This window comes from Polyodon spathula, chromosome 13 (genome assembly GCF_017654505.1).
Source record: "Polyodon spathula isolate WHYD16114869_AA chromosome 13, ASM1765450v1, whole genome shotgun sequence".
Classification (NCBI taxonomy): domain Eukaryota; kingdom Metazoa; phylum Chordata; class Actinopteri; order Acipenseriformes; family Polyodontidae; genus Polyodon; species Polyodon spathula.
In genome coordinates this window covers 9,828,035-9,843,061 of record NC_054546.1, presented here as the reverse complement: position 1 = coordinate 9,843,061, position 15,027 = coordinate 9,828,035, and the positions used below count along the sequence as shown (strand labels likewise).

The 15,027-nt window shown below is 40.2% G+C and overlaps 1 protein-coding gene across 2 annotated transcripts in view; it reads right to left on the bottom strand.

The window, feature by feature from the left end:
* The window catches only part of LOC121325833 (vinculin-like), a 41,577-nt gene that overhangs the window by 2,473 nt on the left and 24,077 nt on the right, over window positions 1–15,027 (bottom strand). The window contains exons 4-19 of one of the 2 annotated variants that reach the window (XM_041268919.1): window positions 13,684–13,792; window positions 13,166–13,288; window positions 12,790–12,950; window positions 11,354–11,444; window positions 10,877–11,024; window positions 10,406–10,559; window positions 9,830–10,005; window positions 7,912–8,102; window positions 6,570–6,769; window positions 6,113–6,241; window positions 5,742–5,891; window positions 5,327–5,435; window positions 4,720–5,022; window positions 4,036–4,160; window positions 3,387–3,572; window positions 678–890 (exon numbers count right to left, since the gene is read on the bottom strand). In XM_041268919.1, coding sequence (XP_041124853.1) covers window positions 678–890; window positions 3,387–3,572; window positions 4,036–4,160; window positions 4,720–5,022; window positions 5,327–5,435; window positions 5,742–5,891; window positions 6,113–6,241; window positions 6,570–6,769; window positions 7,912–8,102; window positions 9,830–10,005; window positions 10,406–10,559; window positions 10,877–11,024; window positions 11,354–11,444; window positions 12,790–12,950; window positions 13,166–13,288; window positions 13,684–13,792 — 2,568 coding nt within the window. The remainder of the gene's footprint in view (window positions 1–677; window positions 891–3,386; window positions 3,573–4,035; window positions 4,161–4,719; window positions 5,023–5,326; window positions 5,436–5,741; window positions 5,892–6,112; window positions 6,242–6,569; window positions 6,770–7,911; window positions 8,103–9,829; window positions 10,006–10,405; window positions 10,560–10,876; window positions 11,025–11,353; window positions 11,445–12,789; window positions 12,951–13,165; window positions 13,289–13,683; window positions 13,793–15,027) is intronic. The other variant, XM_041268920.1, reaches the window with a different exon arrangement.

The window sequence follows — 15,027 nt, the reverse complement described above, 5'->3', positions numbered from 1 at the left end:
CAAGGACACTTTACCCAACATTAGTCTTCCTGGGAAGTATTAGTTAGTCAGGTCACCAACACCTTCATCTGTACAGACTTACCTGGAGTACATGACTACAATACTAAGGGCTGCATTTGTGAGACAGTGTCAATTTTGTTTTGCAACTGCAGATTTTTATTATTCCTAAAATGTGCAACACTTTTGGAATGTAGGCTTGATTTAAAAAAAAAAAAAAAACTACAATTCCAGAATATTGCAGACAGTCTTCCTTTTTCCTTACAATCACCACACCTTAGTGCTACTATTCTTTGCGTTTAGTTAAACTAAAGGACAAGGCAAACAGACAGGTGAAATGACTTCTTTATGAATTTGTATCTGGAAGTCATTGAGAAACTGTCGTCCATGGCTTCACAGGTGATTTGACGTCATTTTTACTGATCCTAGTTAGCAGAAACCTCAATCTAGATCTGTTCTGAGGGGGGCAATCAATGGGACTTCAAATTGTAAATTAACTCTGAATAGAAGCTGCAGGACTTGTGAAGCCAGTCTCAGTTTGTTCAAGTGCAGACAAATTACTCATTCATGAAAACCCAACAACGGTCAAGACTGATGCAACAAAATCAAATCAAATGGGTCAACGTTCCGAGTGACTGGATGCACACTGACCAAAAATCGCCAGTGGGAAAGCGCAGTACCTTACTGGACCACTTGCGTGCTTCTTGGTGCAAAGACTTAGCAGCGGCCATAATGGGCTGGTTAACCGACTGATCAGTGGGCATTAAGAACAGCTCAGACTCATAATCATCTTCATTGTCTGAGGGGAGGGCAAACTCAACATCATCTGCATCATCCTCATCATCTATATCTACACCCGCCTCAGCGGCTTCATTACCCTCAGTCACATCGGGCTGGGAGGAGGGGGGGGGGGGGGGGGGGGGGCATGGAGAGACAAGGAGAGAGTTAGTATGAGACGCAGAAGGTGGAGCAGGAGTCGAGGCTTTTAGTGCTGAGCATCCTCTTGGGCTGCAGAAAAGGAAAGGTAGGGGTTATGGAATGGGTCAGAGGAGGAGCCCTCGAGCTGAAGGAGACAGTGTGAACTCAGATGCGGTCAGTGACAAGCAGGCCTAGGCACTACTGGAGACTGGTTAACATACACACAGATTTTTGCTGGCTTTGTCCAGATTTTTTTTTTGAGCCACTGACAATTCAATTTACTAGAGATGTGCAAAGACCAGCACATTTACTGAATATGTACTGTACAGCCGGATGGTGTATCTTAGCACTATATACACTACAAGCAAAGTAAATGCTGCATATGACAGCAGGATTTAAGGCACTTCAAAATGATAAAGGATATATAGAAGTCCATAGCAATATGCTAAACTTATATTTGGATCCCTTACACATACAGTAATCCCTACAGGAATGGCAACAATTGTCTCTATGCCAATCAGCCGTAAAATTCAGGGTAAAGCCCACAAAAATGTTGTTGCTTTTTTTTACCAGATGCTCTCTACCAGAAGCTTTGTAGTGAAGCAGTTGAGACTAAATAAAAGTGCAGGGAGGAGGCTGAAAAACTATTACTTAGCAGACTATACAGATATGTGCAATACAAAGATCAGAGGAGGATTGCAAGCCACAGAAAATTCAGAAATAGGAAGCCAGCACGTAGTTGCTGTGGAAGAGAGCAGCAGGTTTCGGGTGCTCAGAGTGAAGGCAAGAGATACTAAAGGGGATCAGGTGTGGAGTGTGGAGAAAAAAGGTTAGGAAAGCAACAACTATAAAGTCAAAGGAAATGGACAGTTTAGACTTGAGAAGTTACAATATTAAAAACAACAAAGTTTTATCTGTCAACACAACTGTTTTTGAAGTTGAAGTGTACAGAGATACACATTTGTAAAAGTCAAAGCTAATGGCAAACAGACATCCACACCTAACAAACCTTTTCAACATCTTGCTTTCCGATGAATATCCGCGCTTCCTGGCATGTAGTTAACTACTAAGTTTAGCTTCCTCCACAGCCTATAACATTTAGAGGAAGCAAAGCTATCGTTTCAACAACTCCACCACATATTTACAGCAGCAAAACTAAGAACCTTTGAATTTTGTGGAGCTCACCACCACTGATTTGCACATCCAGGTATAGTAAAGACAGTGGGTATAAAAGTGAAGTTGTAAACATCTATGTCTAGAAGGAGGCTTCATTGATAAAGGCAGTACCATCTCTACTCCTCTCAGAGAAGGCACTGCCCACGTGCAAAGCAATGACAGATCCCGAACAAACGTACAACAGATCAACTTATAAAACAGGTTGAACATTCAATCTGTGTCAGGGGAGGACCTGGGAATCTATTAGGGATGCTCTCCATTAAGCAATACCAGGAGACTGATTTAACAGAAGATGTAAATATTGCCCTGATTTTGTTCACATATGGAAATGCAACACCATAATGTGGGTTAGATGTAAGAAATATTAATCATTTTGTTAGACACAGTTACTTTAATGGGCATGCAGTGGGCTGTCCATGACAGTTTCTACTACTCTGAAATAGGAAAGCACTCTTCATGAGTTCCACATTTTAGTGGTAAACCTTTTGCAAATTTACCTGGGAATGGAATTTACTCATGATAATTCCTATGAGTCGTACCCCCTACCCAAACATTGTTGAAGTATATAAAATAGGAAAGCGCTCTTCTTAGGCTGAGCACAAAAATATAAAATATTCTACAGAACTATAAAGAATCAGCAGTCCAGAAATAGGCAGATGCAATGTCATATTGGACCATGTAACACATATTATGGGAGAACAAATGATCCCACATTACTTCACAGGGCATTGAAGGATTCCTCAAGAACAAACTTCATTAACGTCAGTCTAAAATGTGTCTTAGAAATAAAAGAAAATGTATTGTACAAGATGTCTTCAAAAGCAATGTGCCCCAATGAATTACAACAAAAATGCATTTTGTGATTTTAAAGTGCTTAAAATCCATTCTGAAGCAAGGGAGATTCTAATAGTCATTCTGATTCTTACAAAAACATATTAATACAATTTGATGTCATTTGGTTTTGTGGACATGAGACCTGACCAGACTTTTTAGCTTTCAGGAGACAGCTAGAAGGATCTTCCTGTAAGGAGAACAACACCAGAACACTAATACTAACACAGACAGAAAATGAATACTTGTTATAATCCACTGCACATAACAGGAAGCTAAACACATAATAAACACATAATATAAAGGAGGAATACCAATTGTATTTAAGCCCCTAAACATCCCCACATTCCAAGAAGAGAAAAATATAACTGTGTTACTATTAGAAGACATTTCTCCTGTAAAATGTTATAGTTTTTAGCCAAAGGACACAGCTTCTACTTGTCTGTGTGTATCTGGACTCTCACCTTGCTGGACCACTTCCTAGCTTCCTCATGCAGCTGTCTGGCTGCCACCATCATTTGCTGGTTGACCATCTCGCCTGCCTTTTCCTCAGGGAACTCCTCATCCTTCTCCTCAGGGGGTGGGGGTCTGGGGGGTGGCACTTCACCCTCTGGGAGAGGGGGTTTAGGAGGTGCAGGCTCATCATTCAACTGCAAACAAGAGCTTTTTAGTCCACCAGCCTTAATTTTTACGTTATCCTGAATGCTGGTCCAGTCAGACCCAAAATGGACCCTTTTCTTTCTAGCTCTTACAGAGACAAAATCAGTGCAATGTTAAACAAGGGGCACTTACCCAGTTCAGCTTACCATTACATTAAAAAAGGCTGGTTACTGGTTCTTTGCAAAATTTGGTCATATGTATTCTGCTCTACATTTAAGTGTTGTTTAATTAAAATAAATACAAAATATAATTAAAAAAAAAAATAAACACCTTCCATGCTTGATTTATTGCAGCAGTTCACCAAAAAGAACAGTAGTTCCAAAGCACAAAAATCAAATGCAGCTGACAGCTTAACTATATCTTTAACATGGTTGTCTGAGCCAATACTGCCAATCAACAAATGTAGTAAACGGGCCACTGACTGACTTATCTTGGACGGTGTCAATGACTTACATGCAGCTGATCAAGGTCAGGGGGAGGTGGAGGGAAGTCTGGCTCCTGTGGCTGGAAGGCCTCTCGGACTTTGGCTACCGCTCCCAGAATCCTGTATCCAGAGTCCAGGAAACTCTTCTGGAGACCTGCACAGAGCAGAAAAGAAACCACTTCAAATCACAGTGGAGCTCAGAGCAAGCTTGAGCACGTCCTGGGCAAGATTCTTTCACCATGACGTTAGAGGAGGAACTCTGCACTATTGTTCTTAAATGGGTAAACGCTGTCACTCTTTAGAAAATGGGCTAATGACAGTCTTCAACTTTTATGTTAAAACCACATTCTTTTATACGCCTCAATAATAAGACATGTACTGGGTGTTTTGATATGCCTATTCAAATCCCGATTAGGGCTTTAGAAAAGCAAACAATTATCTAAAAACGGCTTTAGGAAATACTATTTATGTCAATTGATTTTCAGAAATCCTATTAAAATTATAACTATGCAGTAGTAACACAACACTTTCAAATGGTGGGTAAATCAAGGCTAAATATGGTTATAAATAAATACAAAAAAATCAGTACAGACAGTTATTTTGGAAATTAGACCCAGATTCCAATACCGTGAAGAATCTGGGCACCTCAACTAAACGGTATGAATCCTCAATGCGATCTCTGGTAAAACATACAGTACTTGGAAGCAAGGTACCTGGATCCTGGATGTTCCCAGCTACACCCTTGGCATCCATTACCATGGGGGAGATGGTTTTGCTCAGATTGTCAGAGGCAGCCTTTACAATTTCACGGAACTTGGGATCTTCAGAGTTCTCCACTTCCCGCTTAGCTACCAGCAGGATCCTATTGGCCCGGCGCGCAATGCTAGTGGCACCAGCAACAAGCATCTGGGGCTGGACATTGGCCATGGCCACCCGGCACTTATCAATGTCCTTTTTAATCGCTTCTTCGGATGCATCCAACAGGGACTTTGTGTCAATGGCTTCATCTACCAAACCTATGCAGAACAAGATGAAAAAGGGATATCATCAGTCTTTGTGTGTACAATTAAGTATATTAAATTCTATACAGTTGCCAATCACATCCCCATATTTCTCAGGTCTTTGTGAAATTTACACTAATGCAATACATTTGTAACTTTCTGTGCCCACCTGTTAGTGAATTTTAGACCTTAATAAGATTATAATGTTTTTTTAGGCGTGAATACTGCAATGGCCACTGTAATGGTTACAATCTGTTTAAGTATTGCTGATTATGGAATTTAAAAAAGAAAAAAGAAATCTGCTGTTTTGGACAATTACCCGTCATTTTTTCAACATTGTCAATCCACTGATTCTTCATGGTCTCAAAATGCTCATGGGCAGCCTGGTTACCAGGATTCCTCAGCAAGATGCGAGCAGCTGACACCACCTTCGAATCACACAAATGAAATGGTTAGAATCCAGTCCAACACATATTAAACACTGCACCCGAGTAGAGGATGGACTAAATGAGTTGCAGATACATGGGCAAAAGTAAATCAAAGCATGGCGGCTGTGACATAAATCCACAGTCAATGTTCAGAACCATAGACTTCTTGCTCTGAATGGCAGAAAATTTCAAGAAAAGGCGTTTTATTTCATCAGCAGCGGTCACTCTCAAGTGTGCAGCACACTTACACACAGACAGGTCTGCACAATGCACAGGTTCCTCCCCTGGCAGTGTGACCTCACATACCTGTGGTGTTAACTCTCTGGATGATTTCACAGCAGCCTGGATCCCTTCCACGGTGCTCTTATTAGCTGTTCCAACAGCTGCAGCCTTCTCTGCTGTTCCTCCAAGTTTGGCAGCATGATGTTCGAAGTTGGCAGCCCGCTCATCAAACACCTGAAGTAAAAACAAAAAGAAACACAACCTCAGGCTTTAGAAGTTTAGATAAAACATTTTAAAAAGGTGAAGTAAAATTCTGCTTTCTGAATGATAACGCAAACATATTTTTTGTAAAATGGAATTTCAATGAACAAATCAAAACCTGTTTTAAATTCCAGTGCTTTGTAAATGTCATGGTATTTTGTTTTGTATTTTTTGTACAGTTAATATTTACTGACCTCTTCCCTGTTTGGAGCTCCGGGGGGCGCTGTGGCAGCCACAGCCAGCAGTTTAATTGGGGTGGTGGTGTCACTGAAGATATCCGAAACCTCCTGGGTCATTGCTTCCTGCATCTTTGATTTCATGTCCTTCAATAGATAATAACAGAGATACATTACACTGAAAAAGAGATTTGGGGGTCACATTTATCAATGTGGAAGCTTAGAGTTAATCCAACACTTCTCAGTGGAAAACAATTATGATAAATAAAAGAAATTGGTATTTCAATAATATATTAACCTGGGCTAAACCACTTATATCCCATCTATTTTCATTGTGTTTAAAAAGTAATTGATGATGTTTTTAGCAGGTTATTTATTGATGATGTAAAATGTTTTGAAGCATCCCAGCCTTCCAGCCAGTAGGGAGAGCACTTGTTCCTAATTAAAAAAACAAAGTGATTCAACCGTTTCTTACTTTTAGGGATTCCTGGAGCTGAGCTGCAACAGCCCGCGCCTGCGGACTCTCTCCCTCCCCACGCGCTGCCAGCTCAGCCAGGTGTGCACTTAACTGCTCCACTCGATCACACTTGCCAAGGAGCTCCTGCCGGTAAGGGCCCAGCATGGCGTTGGCAAGGCGACGGCCCTCAGCCACCAGCCCCCGCATTGCAGCCTGGCCTGAAACAGCACAAACAGACCCATGTTTCAGTTCTTAAACTTTCCAGCAGGGGGGAGAGGCTCCCTTTAGAAATCCAGATTTTTGTATAGCATTTTTTTGTTTCATAATAATGCACTTTCAGTAGAATTCATCAATGTCATACCATAACCTAATATATTGACTTGAGTGCTTATTTACCAAATTAATCCACTATATGAAGTGTGCAAAGGCACATGCACCAGGCATAAATCAAAATGAAGGCACCAAATTAACTGTAATTACAGCTATGGCAGGGCCATATTTTCATTTGCTCAGTTGTTCTGAAGCACAAACAGGGGGCTACTGTACTTCAGCATTCTTCCAGATACACACCATGGCGGATGTGTCTCAGGGTTACATTCCTCTTTCACCAAGGAGCAATGAGACTTACTAACATTTCATCATCTCCCACCTTGTGGGTATTTACAAATAACCTCATGGGCTACAAATGCTCTGCAATTTCCTATATAAAATTTTGAAATGATAAGATCGTCGGGACCTCTGCTATTCTCATGAACCATCTGCCAATGAGATGTGAACACATGTTACTGCTCTATTTGTCCTCTACAACAACACCACAATTTGAAGTTACATTTTAGCTTTCCAAGACTTGATACTGACAACCAAGATGAATTAAGAAATTTCAACTTGTTTTTATATTATATTATATATATACACACACAAACCCATCTATGCTGCAGGGTCTGGAATGCTTAATATAACTGCAATTATAAATGTAGTCAACTGAGCTTTATCATGTGTTGACCTATGAGAATAATGTTCATTTATTATTTTCTACAAATGTACCTTGCCAACACATAGAGCAAGTACATTAAACCTAGTAATGTACATGATCTATATAGATTAATTTCCCATGTCAAGTCACATATTTTTAGTAAGACAACAGCTATCCAAGTTCTTAAGAATGATACAGATGGCCCACCTTTTTGGACAATCTGTGATGTCACCATCCTCATCACCTATAAAATTAACCAAATAATTACCCCCCCCCCCCCCCCCCAAAAAAAAAAAGGGGGGGGGGGGGGGGATAATAATAATAATAATAATAATACAATCTGACAGTTTCACAATGGCTTCATGATGGCAGGTGATCCACGCTCACCCACGCCACGGTCATCAATGTTAGGATTGTCTATCCAGCGCTGGGCCTGCTCAATCTTGCCCTCCAGGTTAACGGCTGCCTTCACAGGCCTACTGTTGGCCACAGCTCTGTTTGTCTTGGACTGCAGGTTCTGCAGGGTGGTGGCAATCTGCTTGGCTAAGGCCCTGGCCTCGGGAGTGTCGCCTTTTCCCCTGAAGAAAGCAAGTCATTAATACACATCTGGATACATACACTGAACAAAAATATAAACGCAACATGTAAAGTGTTGGTCCCATGTTTCATGAGCTGAAATAAAAGATCCCAGAAATTTTCCATACGCATAAAAAGCTTTTCTCTCAAATTTGCGCACAAATTTGTTTACATCTCTGTTAGTAAGCATTTCTCCATTGCCGAGATAATCCATCCACCTGACAGGTGTGGCATATCAAGAAGCTGATTAAACAGCATAAACATTACACAGGTGCACCATGTGCTTGGGACAATAAAAGGCCACTCTAAATTGTGCAGTTTTGTCACACAACACAATGCCACAGATGTCTCAAGTTTTGAGGGAGTGTGCAATTGGCATGCTGACTGCAGGAATGTCCACCAGAGCTGTTGCCAGAAAATGTTCATTTCTCTACCATAAGCCGCCTCCAACGTTGTTTTAGAGAATTTGGCAGTACGTCCAACCGGCCTCACAGCCGCAGACCACGTGTAACCACGCCAGCCCAGGACCTCCACATCCGGCTTCTTCACCTGCGGGATTGTCTGATCGTCAGAAACTGTCTCAGGGAAGCTCATCTGCGTGCTCGTCGTCCTCACCAGGGTCTTGACCTGACTGCAGTTCAGCGTCGTAACCGACTTCAGTGGGCAAATGCTCACCTTCGATGGCCACTGGCACGCTGGAGACGTGTGCTCTTCATGGATGAATCCTAGTTTCAATTGTACCGGACACATGGCAGATGGCGTGTATGGCGTCGTGTGGGCTAGCGGTTTGCTGATGTCAACGTTGTGAACAGAGTGCCCCATGGTGGCGGTGGGATTATAGTATGGGCAGGCATAAGCTACAGACAACGAACACAACTGCATTTTATCAATGGCAATTTGAATGCACAGAGATATCGTGACGAGATCCTGAGGCCCACTGTCGTGCCATTCATCCGCCGCCATCAGCTCATGTTTCAGCATGATAATGCACGGCTCCATGTCTCAAAGATCTGTACACAATTCCTGGAAGCTGAAAATGTCCCAGTCGCCTATTGAGCATGCTTGGGATGCGTGTACGACAGCGTGTTCCAGTTCCCGCCAATATCTAGCAACTTTGCACAGCCATTGAAGAGGAGTGGGACAACATTCCACAGGCCACAATCAACAGCCTGATCAACTATACGTGAAGGAGATGTGTCGCGCTGCATGAGGTAAATTGTGGTCACACCAGATACTGACTGGTTTTCTGATCCACGCCCCTACGGTTTTTTTTTTTTTTTTTTTTAAGGTATCTGTGACCAACAGATGCGTATCTATATTCCCAGTCATGTGAAATCCATAGATTAGGGCCTAATGAATTTATTTCAATTGACTGATTTCCTTATTGAACTATAACTCAGTATAATCTTTGAAATTGTTGCATGCTGAGTTTATATTTTTGTTCAGTGTATATAGTTTTACTATACATTCAATAAAAATATGTTCTTATAATTATTATGTAGCTAAACAGGCTAATATTTTACCATAAAGCCATGCCTAAGAATAATTACAGCTAAATAAATCACTTCGTTTGTCAAAAAATGTGTGTGAAATGCTATGTGTGTCTGAAAATCTCCTTTTCAAAACACTTATGTCCAGCTTTATAGAACCACATAAAGCTGGACATAAGTGAAATGACTTTAAAATAACAAAACTGGAATTTGAATTGGTGGTTGAATGGTTTACGTACTGCCTTCTCAAGTCAGAGAGCTTGGCTGTTAAAGCAGCGATCTCCCCAAGGGAACGCAGGATGTCTTCCCTTTCCTTGGGGTCCTCACACAGGTCTGCAATTTTCTTCGCTTCAGACATGATTCCGCGTACGTGTTCCTCTCCCTCTGGGCCCCCACAGGGATCTGCAAGCCAGTTCTGTTCAAACAGGCAGAGGTCAGCAACACCAAGACTAGCTGCAATTTCATTTATATTGTTTACTGCAACGAAAACCATGTACTGACATTCCATCAGTGTCTAATTTAAAAATAAATAATTAAAACATAATATATAACAAAAAATATAGCCAAGATCTAGCAAGAAGCACACCACGTTTCAACATACAATGACAACGCTCCAGAAACACAGTATATATGTGTTCAAATAAAAGCTTTCTGTGTGTTAGGGGGTCTTCCTAAGAACAGCAGCATATTGAAGAAAATGAAAATAACCGGTTACAAAGCGTGTCTGTTTTAACTGATCCCACTCCTTTGTGGTCTTCTGGATACACCTGGCTACTGTAACGTGGGAGACATAAAATCAGTAGTTTCTACACTACCTGTGCAGCATCAATGTTCTTGGCAAGGGCCTGTTTGGAATTGGTCATGGCCTCCAGTTTTCGGGCAGCATTTTCTACCTTTGATGACAGCAGATCCAGGCCCTGAGAGACCTGCTGAGCCTTCTGCATGGCTACAGGGGTGGTCCCCTGACCTCTGTTTTTACGAAGGAAGATATATAATTTATTACTGAAGACAAAATAATAGAACAAGAGGTGTATGTTATAATAAGCAAGGGTGTGACCCTATAGACTATTCGAAAGCCAAGCCCAAGATTTTTTTTTCTGCTTGCATAAACTTTTATACACAATCCCCTTTCTAAACATAAGTACACACCCTCGCACATTATAAAGTGCATCACAAAAGTACCGTGTAAGTTATATATAGCAAAGACCACTGAACTAAAGTATATAAAAAACAAGAAGTTAAAAGAACACATTTCTGTTCCTCTGTTTACTGTAGCTGTGCTGTACCTGCCACGCAGTTCAGACACTTGGTCAGTCATCTGGCCCAGAGTTTTTGCAGTTCCCAGGATGTCTCTCCTTTCTTTGCCAGCGCACAATTCTCCAACTTTACCAGCCTCATCTAGAATCTGCCGGATGGCTTGTTCTCCAGCATCACCTGAAACACCACCTGTACTTCAGTGACAGCTACACAGTGAGGAGCCGACATGCTTCCAAGTGTATAACACTTGAGGAAATGCAAGGCTTTTAAATAGCAAGGTCTTGAATTGTATATTTAAAAAAATAAATAAATAAATCAGTCCTGTACTGCTTTCTCTCTGTATGGCAAGAAAATGCAGATACTATTTTTGCATAACTAAACCTTTAAATAACATTTGTACATCTTAACCCCCCCCCAGGTTAAAAAGTTTAATAAATATAACTATTTAATTGTAATTTTTTTTTTAACCTAAAATCACATTTTTACAAAGATTGCTCCAACATTACCTGACTGTGCATTGGGGTCTCTCAGCCAGTCTTTCGCCTGACTTATCTTTGAGTCAATAAGTGCCAAAGCTCTCTTCATCGATTCAGAGTCCTTTGACAGAAAGGAAAGTTAAGTGATCGAAAAAATGTAAAGCTTTTGTAGTTTGGGTATTAGATGGTAATTCACCTTAATAAAAACATACGTTGTTTTTAACATTCATTAAAGTTCCTATTGAACTTCTGAAAAAAAGGCAATACAAATGTGTTAACATTATTCACTGGAAAGCATCTGTATTATAAAAAATTCAAATCCCAGGAAAGCCAACTGCCAGAGTGTAATTGAGCACTATAGCAGTACAGAGGACCTCACTCCTTTCACATGCAGAAGAATATCACACATAACTGTGTTAGTCCATTTTGCATTCTAACATACCTTTTACAAAGACCATGCTATAATTGTAGTTGTATGTCCCAATAATACAAGACAATCCTTATGTATAAGATTGCCCTTTTAGTAAATAGAGTACCATTTTCCAGTTTAGCCCTTTGGCTTTAGAGATTAACACAAGTGATTAAGAAAGAAAAAAACACCACCACGTGACACAGACAGCATAACTGTGCTACACCAGAATATGAAGAGGTGAGGCAATACTTTCCAAAGCACAGTTTCATTTGGAGGAATCAGTCTCTCACCATCATAATCTCCGACGCATTGATTTGTTTTCTGCATTTCAAAATACAGCATCGTCATTACATTCATAATGCTGCATTAAACCTCAGGGTAGAAGTCATTACTCACCCACACAGCCTAGTTAATTAATACTAACAACAGCACACACAAAAGCAACTGCATGGCACAAAATTGTCTGCACACTGCACACAGACATAGTAGACATGCCGCAGCACGAGAAGACGAAAGGGAGAAAAGGCAGGCTTACCTTCTACAGGGGAGAAAAGGATGGAAAAGAAAAGAAAGAACAAAACACAGATGTTCAAAAAGGTGGCAAAGAAAAAGTATATTAGGGGCATAGCTAAAAAGAAGTGACATGGGAAAAGAAACAAACATACTTCATGCTAAGTAGGAAAAGAGTGATACAAGAAAACTGATGGTTAGCTACACTCCTATTGACAATAAATGACTGGATGCCTAGTCCATCTCAATTATAATTCCTCAATACAGGAAGGTAAAGACATTTTCTGGACTGTAGATATGCTGTGCTTTTACAAGTGTACACATATAATGCTACAGCCCTTATTACCTAACCAAATAAAAATTGCAACCTGTAGCAAACCATAAGATAATGTTGCTGACCCTCTGATGCTACAAGGCAAAGACACCCTCTTGCTCATTCTTAAGAGTGGATGTTTATTCTGATGTCGCAGTCTCAGAGCAGGGAGAGAAACAGTTTGAAATACTGATGTGTTTTATAGATGGGCTCCTCAGTGGAAGAACCTACTTTGTTAGCCCAGGCATCTTCGTCCCAGGAGGTGAGCTGCAGCACGCGGATGATCTCGTTGATTTCAGTGCTCATCTTCTCCACGGTGAAGTTGCGGTTCTTCAGAGCCTCCTCAACCCCCTGGCTTTTGGAACTTTTCGTTGTCACAAAGATTTTAACAGCTGTGAAAGTCAAAGCAATAATGAAAACATGACGGTAAACAATTTCATAATAAAATACGACCTGGTATCCGTTTAAATCTGTGTAGTCAGGTTTATCCAAAATCTTGTTGACTGCCCAATCTGTATCAGCTGCAAGGCTGCAACAAAACATTTTCAATACTAGTCCTTGGAATATATGCAATGTTTCAGACTTGTGTAGGGAGCTGTTCAGTCACCTGAGATTAGCACTGGCAGGAGCTCTTTCACAGTGTTCATGGAGTTCACCAGCATCACTCTGTGTTCCTGATGGGTGAGTTCCTGCTGGCGCTCGTCAATCATTTTTGCCATTTTTGTCATTCCTGGAGAGAAAAAAGAAAAGCTCATTCTTAGGAGTGGCGTATATTCATGGTCAACACTGGAATTATTGAGAAACCTGTGGCATAACAAAACACATAGCGTGATTCATCTCAGCTATCATTTTTCTTAATTTAATCTTTCTCCCTATTCTACATTCTTATTGCCAATCATATCAATAAAGTAAAAGCAAAGCAAGAATAGAAGCTAGCTCATTGAATACATTAAGAAGAAAACCAGCGATGCTGTACAACACATTTTTTCGGATCACCAGCAAATACCTGCCGATTAAACTAAAACATCTCCTTGCCAGTTTAGTTTAGAAAGTAGAATAGTTTTATCTAAAATATTTAAAATGTCAGTTCTAGCTATTAAGACAGGCAGCGGAGGAAGCTCTCACCTGGTCCCAGGTTTTTAGTGTACGTTACTAAATCTTCCATGCTCTCCACCACTTCAGCCACGGTCAGGTATTCCAGAATGCCTTTGCACACACGAATGATTTTTCGAACCTACAGAAATATCAATGAAAATCATGTCACAACAGAAGACAGCAATGTAAATATTTATTTAAGTGTAGTGTACTTGTTTTAAGGTACACTTTTAAAGATGTATAGCAATGATTTGGTGGAGATAACTTTTTCAAATTCATGTTTATTTACAACAGCTTGTAAATTACACTTTAAATGAATCATTGCTTAAGCACTTCTGAAATTTGTTAATGTGAAAATTACATAACAGATGTACCCGGTACCATTTAAATAATTTTAACAGTAATATTTTCTTACCATAAAAAGTGAAAATTAATCAAATTCAGGAACCAATGTTTGTATGACTTAAAATCAGGTTTTACAGATCCTAATAGGGCAAATCTTTGACTAAGGTTAGTGCTAAAATGTGTAAATGATTCCAAAACGTACCCATTACATCCACACAGTACTGGCATGATTTACACTGCAGTCTAGCAATTCAACTGCACTCTACTGCCAGTATTTCCTTCCGTCATTATCTGTTATATGACTCATTCACCTGGCAAGTGAACATTTTCACTAAAGACTGGCAGTTTGATTTGAGTAGGTCGATACTGATTGTAAGGCAGGCAGCCAGTCAATATGAAAGTAGTGTACCAGTGAGTTCACTGCAGTATGACCTACACATTACAAAAACACTAAATCACAAAATGGCACTTATAATGGTTATCACTGGAGGCTTTCATCAGAATAAATAACCCTGACTGCCCCTTTTTGTCACTTCAGAGCAACAAGAATGTCTGCTTGCGATACATCTTTATAGATCAGCAATGAAATGCAACATCAGGTATGGAGTACCCAGCACCTTTCAGAAACAGAATAATCTAACATGTACTGTGCACATGGCATGTATTATACCTCTCCAAGTTTAAAAATTAAAAAAAAGCAACAATAAATTAATGGAGCTCCATTACTATGCCTATGATCCAATATGAAGGTGCACAAACCTCAAGGACCAATGCATTTTTAAGTAGGAGATTGAAATTAAGCTAATCCTAGCCCTGTCTTGCTATATTGTAATAATTATTGTAATAAGAGATATGCATTGTATTGCTTAGTTTCATGAAACATCCACAGGAGTTGACATATTCACATGTGTACAGGCAACCATTTGCATCCAGAAATTGAACTATATTGAAATCTAACTTCAAATGTATTTCATTCTACAGGCATATCAGCGCTCACCCACTTTTTCCTTTTCAATGTTCATTCACCAC